Source organism: Colossoma macropomum, unplaced genomic scaffold (genome assembly GCF_904425465.1).
Source record: "Colossoma macropomum unplaced genomic scaffold, Colossoma_macropomum, whole genome shotgun sequence".
Classification (NCBI taxonomy): Eukaryota; Metazoa; Chordata; class Actinopteri; order Characiformes; family Serrasalmidae; genus Colossoma; species Colossoma macropomum.
In genome coordinates this window covers 7,026,943-7,032,868 of record NW_023494808.1, presented here as the reverse complement: position 1 = coordinate 7,032,868, position 5,926 = coordinate 7,026,943, and the positions used below count along the sequence as shown (strand labels likewise).

The 5,926-nt window shown below is 37.1% G+C and overlaps 1 protein-coding gene across 1 annotated transcript; it reads left to right on the top strand.

Annotated features, from left to right (window-relative positions):
- The first annotated feature begins 699 nt into the window (after positions 1-699).
- Positions 700-5,605, top strand: LOC118797933. Its single transcript, XM_036557233.1, has 6 exons — positions 700-742; positions 1,090-1,428; positions 3,493-3,741; positions 3,932-3,993; positions 5,334-5,420; positions 5,537-5,605. The coding sequence occupies exons 1-6, from the start codon at positions 700-702 to the stop codon at positions 5,603-5,605; spliced, it is 849 nt and encodes a 282-aa protein (XP_036413126.1).
- Positions 5,606-5,926: the final 321 nt, after the last annotated feature.

The following is a 5,926-nucleotide window of genomic DNA, read 5'->3' as shown; positions in this document are numbered from 1 at the left end:
CATCTAAATTCACCTCACTATGATTTCCTCACCAGAATAAATGGATTTGATTGTTATTTTCCTTCCTACTGGATGTGCCTGTGTGTGCACATTTTAAATTGCCCTGCAATATGCACTGAAAAGGCAAATACTGTGCTAGATAATCCATTAATTAAGTAATAAGCAATTATAAACTGGTTATTAACAGGAATAAGCTATTCTGTGAACTATAAACAGGCTACTAGTGACTGCAGTATTACCAGTCACTAATAGTGGAGTATTCGGCTTCACTGCACTGCATTACTGCAATCTGATTAGGACATAAAGAGGGTTGGTTTTGGACTGATAAGAAGAGAACAGGGGAGCAAAAAAGAGGAACAACAAAATGCAAAATAAACCACATTTACTCAAACAGCTTAAAACCCAAGAGCTGTTTTTTAGTCTTCATTTGCTTTTCTCACAGTGTAGATAACACTCAGTACAGTGAGGTAAGAAGGGCAATTTTTTATTATTTATTATTTTATATATTTATTCATATATTTATTATTTATATTTACTGCCGTGTTAAATTCTGTGGCAAAGATGCATCAGTAAATAGTTAATTTGACAGTTAATTTCTCTTGATCTTTCTGCTCTCTCAGAGACTTTAAACTGTAAATTCATATCTCATTTTTGAAGCTCACTGAAACTCTGCTGTATTTCACTGTGATGTCACTGAGAATGGCTCCTCCTCTTCCTCTGGTCTTTCTGCTCATGATTGGTGGTGAGTCAGCAGATCCTACTGTAACATCATCACTACAGTAGCACACTGGATACTTTCTCTGTACAAGTCTTGATGTAGAAATACTGTTCAATTGATAATGTCTAGAAGTTCACCATATTAACTGTGTTGAGAGTTGCTAGTTTGTGCTTCTCTCCAGCCTCCCTCTCTCTGCTGATACACTTTCAGAGCTCTTCACACTTTGTGGTTTCTCTCAGAATCAGCTCAGTGTTGTAGAGTAGCTGCTGGAGTTAGAGAGGAGAGAAGTGAAGCTGTAAGCTACAGTAACTCTGACTGTCTTATGGGCTCCAGACTCTGTAATCAGCTCTTTCATGGATCATATGTTTCAGGAGCTTTTGGAACAAAGTGGAGTGTGAAGTACAACCAACAGGAAATATGTGCTTTAAAAGGATCCACAGTGTTTATGAATGGAACTTATACTCACCCAGAACGTCTTACAGTGACAGAGAATTTTTGGTTCATATGTCCAGTTCAGAATGTGGAGCCGACTGATCTGAGTAAAAACCCAGATTATTCAGGCAGAGTCGAGTATTTAACTGATGAACAGAAACACTTCTCCCTCAAACTGAGTGATGTGATGGAGAGGGATGAACATCAGTTCTGCTTCAGAATCATAACAAATGTGGAAAGATGGACAGGTTTTCCTGGAGTTCAGCTCAGAGTTACAGGTGAGTTAATCATCCCATTGTCCAGCTATAAGACACAGCTCTGGTTTCAGAGTAATGTTTCTTATTCATGACTGCTCTGAATATTCATGTTGTTTTATCATCACTGATTTTATTAATCTGCTCTAATGATGTTCAGCTTCTGTTCTGATTCACTCCTACATCATTTTATCTCTTCTTACACCTGATTCAGTTTATCTGCTCTTTTTTTAGACCTATACTTGTGAAATCATAGAAAATATTAATCACTGTATCACTTGATGTTGTTTTTTTTATTAAATTGGAACAGAATATTTTTTTATCCTGAATTTAGGTCAAAACATCAAAATTACTGTTAACATTAATATTAGCCTCAAAAGAAAAAACACATTCATAAAACAGTGAGTTCTGGTCCAACAACTGCAACAACTGAACTCTATATTACTGCATCATAGTGTTATAAATAAATAAATACATAAATAAATAAATAAAAATTGCAGCCCTGCGATGGACTGGCGACCTGTCCAGGGTGTATCCTGCCTTCCGCCCAATGACAGCTGGGATAGGCTCCAGCACCCCACCGCGACCCAGAAGGATAAGCGGTTTAGATGATGGATGTATGTAAATAAAAATCTTTGTGATGTTAATTGAATAATCTTTGACTCTAATTCTGCTCGTATGGACAACTGAGTATATTGAAGTAAAAACCTGCTTTTTGGTTTAAATTGAGAGGTTGGCAACTTTAACAGGATGAACAACTCCATCATTATTATCACAGGCTTGAATTAAAGTACTTATGGTATGATTAACTGTAAAACTGCAGTATAAAAGTTGAATGGATTACATGCTTTAAATGTTCATGTTTCAGTGAGAAAAAACATCAAACCCAGGCTGAATCCCAAATGGCTCCATCCTCCCTAAGTAGTGTTCTAGCTATGAAAGTTCAGAAATTCTAGCCTCTACAGCCAAATAGTGCATGATTTATGAAGTGTGGATGTCCCAAATGACTATTTCTTAGCTGTATTTTGCACTGTTGGGCTGCAGGACCAAGTATTTAAATTCCTACATAGTGCACTATGTAGGGAGCAGGGAGCCATTTGAGATTCAGCCCCACTATGAAGATATTTAAACTTTGGCCAGTAGAGGGAGCAGTGGTGCACCTCCTGTTCAATCTGAAACTTCCCCAATGGCAGAGCTGCACATCTCCAACCCCGATTGGTGATTTCACTGCTCATAAACACTTGATTTAACTCATCTCTTAAGTGTCTGATTTAGTGGGTGTGTTTGAGGTGAGAAACTACCAAACTGTGCTGGACACCAGCCCCCCATCACCACAGTTGTGTAACTCCAAAGTTTCTTAACCACTGAAGCACATAATTACATGTGACGTTATGAAGTCATAAAAACATAAGTGGTAAAAACATGAACTGAATCATCAAATGAGGCAATAATATCCTCAAAATTAAAGCAACATCTCAAGATCAAAAACCTTAGTCTTGTGCAAAGGCAGTGCAGTATTTTCAATAAATATGACACATTGCATTTCCAAAAGTGAACAATTGTTTCCATAACATACTGGTCCTCATCTACAAATCTGCATCATTACAAATTTTGTTTTATGTGATTTAACTGAAATGGAAGGACTGATATTTTTTTCAGGCTTTAATTCTCAGGTTCTCAGTGTCTGCGCTCAATAAAGGAAGAAGAAAATTGTATTAAAAAAATAACAATAAAAAATTTGTTTGTAAACAGGTGGACGTTGGAGTGGAAAAGGCTGAGAAGTCCTGCACTGGGCCTTTTACTTTTTTTATAGGCTCTCAGTAAAAAAATTCTGTATCAGGATGTGCTTCAAGTAAATTGTATGCATTTGAGGGAAAGTAGGGCAGTGTTTATCGCAAATTATATGTAAATAAGCTACTCATATTCAGGTGCTAGTTACTATGCACTAATGCTGATTCATTAATAGCACCAAAATCATTGCTTGATCCTCAGAGTATGGAAGTTTACTGAATCAGTTTTCTGTGTATTTTTTAAAGACTGTCGTTACAGATTTACTCTCCTGATCTGATGGTCCATTTATTGTCTTAGAGCTCCATGTGGAAACTCCTGAAGAAGTGACAGAGGGAGAAACAGCAGATCTGACCTGTAAAACCACCTGCAGTCTGACTGACCCAACATTCATCTGGTACAAAAATGGACATCCTTTAACCACAAAGACCATCAAGAACAACCAGCTCCACCTGCAGACAGTCAGCAGTGAGGATGCAGGCAGTTATAGCTGTGCTGTAAGAGGATATCAACATCTCCACTCTACTGCTCACAACCTCAGAGTCAGATGTGAGATTAATATATATTTTTTTGTTTTGTTTTGTTTTTTTTGACAAATCAGCAACTCAGCAATATTTACAGAAACTGAATAAGGGATAAATGTCACTTAGACCTTCAGTAATGCTGACAAAACAACCTTTAATTACTTTTTTGCTAAAGACTACTGACTTTTAAGAAGCCCTATCACTTCTATCTGTAGATCCTCCAAAGAGCATCTCAGTGTCCATCTTTCCCTGTGGTGAAATAGTGGACGGCAGTTCAGTGACTCTGACCTGCAGCAGTGATGGATACCCACCTGTGAAGAACTACACCTGGTTTAAAGAAGGTGGAACCTCACCTGTAGGATCTGGACAGAATTACAGCATCATCAGCATCACTGCTGACCACACTGGGCTGTACTACTGTGAGGCTCAGAATGAACATGGAGCTCAGAATGGAACTGTGATGGTCACTTTTAAGAGTAGGTGGTGAATATTAAGAGAAATATATTCCTAATTCATCTTTAGTGTTTTATTATTGTTTGCTTTCTTTGAATGCAGTTATTAAAATCATTATGCCACTGCAATATAACACTTCAATGTGTGTGTGTGTGTGTGTGTGTGTATGTGTGTGTGTGTGTGTGTGTGTGTGTGTATCACTGCAGGAGGTTCAGTGGTTCTGTATTCAGTGATTCTGTATGTAGTTGTTGGAGTCAGTCTCTGTGGAAATGCAGCTCTGCTCACTGTGGTTTTCTGGAGGAGGTGAGATTCATATTAGTTACTTATTCTTTCCATTATTCTTTAGTTTACTTACTAAAACTACTCTTTTTATCATATACAGCCATGCTTTTTCATTATTATTACTTCATTATTTATTACCCCAAATGTATATTGTCTGAAAGACAAGCTCTTTATAAAACTAGTGAAAACACTCTGCATGAGTAGTCAGTAACAAATATATTGATACAGATTTGTTGCTTTTTTTTTAGGAGCAAAAGACAGAACAGAAACCTGGAAGAGCGAGTTAATGAGGTGAGCTTCATTAATCCATGCACATTGGTAGTAACTTACAAAATGTTATGGATTTGTATATAACATGGTAATAATATGGTAATGTTATGTTAATAAGCTTTATTAACATAAAAATTACATTATCTTTGTTGTTGTTAATCAATATTAGGTTATTAATTATAAAAGTAACAAGTTCTTAATAAACAATTAGCTACCACATCAATATTTATAGAAAATAAAAAAAAATAAAAAAACAGCATGCACTTTTTAGGTTATTATAACTTGTTACCATTTCACAATCATATCCTTACCCATTTATGACCAAAAAGTAAGGTGCTGCAATTAAACCTTAGATCTAGTACAATATGCCTGTAATTACAAAACATTTACACTAGATGGCTCAATAAGACGCAATAAGAATAATGATGTTTGTAGGACTCAGCTCTGAGGAGGTGATGGTGCTGTTTAAAGATACAGAGCATCTGTTTTTACTCATTAAATCATGATGAAGTTATTTTCTCTAATTCAGTAAAAGTTCTTACAGTAAACTTATTTAATGATCCCTAAACTCCTTCAGTCTCTCTACACCTTCTCTAATCATCCTCTGTCCAGAACGCTGACCCCGATGCTAAGGACGACACGTACTCAGCTCTTCAGCCCACAGCCAGGTCCTCTGATGATGTGTACCACACACTTGCAGTAAGTGTCTCTTCACAAATCCTCCCTCTAGATCTGTAAAGAATTCTTAACTCAGAAAACTAAATGGAGTTCTTCATTTCTCCTCCTCTGCTTCATTCTCTCTTTCCCTCACACAGACTGTTCAGTCCAGTTCTCCTGATGACCCGTACACAGCTCTGGACCCTCAGTCCAGTTCTCCTGAGTAACACACTCTAGCAGTGAGTTCTACACATTAAACTGTGATACTCAGTAACAGAGAAGGTGATCAACTCCATATACAGTGGATTCACTTTAGATCCCTTCATCATGATCCAGTGTGAGTGAACATGGTGGGTTAGGACTAAGATTAAGGATGTTGTATTGAACTGTGTTTGTGGATGTTTGTTCTGAGGTTGTCTGTTTCTTTGTTGTTCATGTTTCTCTATGATATCTGTGAGCTCAGCGTTTCTGGAGCTCTGCTTGTTTGGAGATTAACTTGATTGTCAGAGTCTGTCTCATTTCTTCATGTACAAAACATGATGATCTCT

Excerpts from the sequence above, each read along its gene's own strand:
- LOC118797933 (XM_036557233.1), top strand. The coding sequence starts at position 700 with ATGGCTCCTCCTCTTCCTCTGGTCTTTCTGCTCATGATTGGTG. Across the intron at positions 743-1,089 it reads CTTTCTGCTCATGATTGGTG|GAGCTTTTGGAACAAAGTGG; the intron begins GTGAGTCAGCAG and ends CATATGTTTCAG. Across the intron at positions 1,429-3,492 it reads AGTTCAGCTCAGAGTTACAG|AGCTCCATGTGGAAACTCCT; the intron begins GTGAGTTAATCA and ends TTATTGTCTTAG.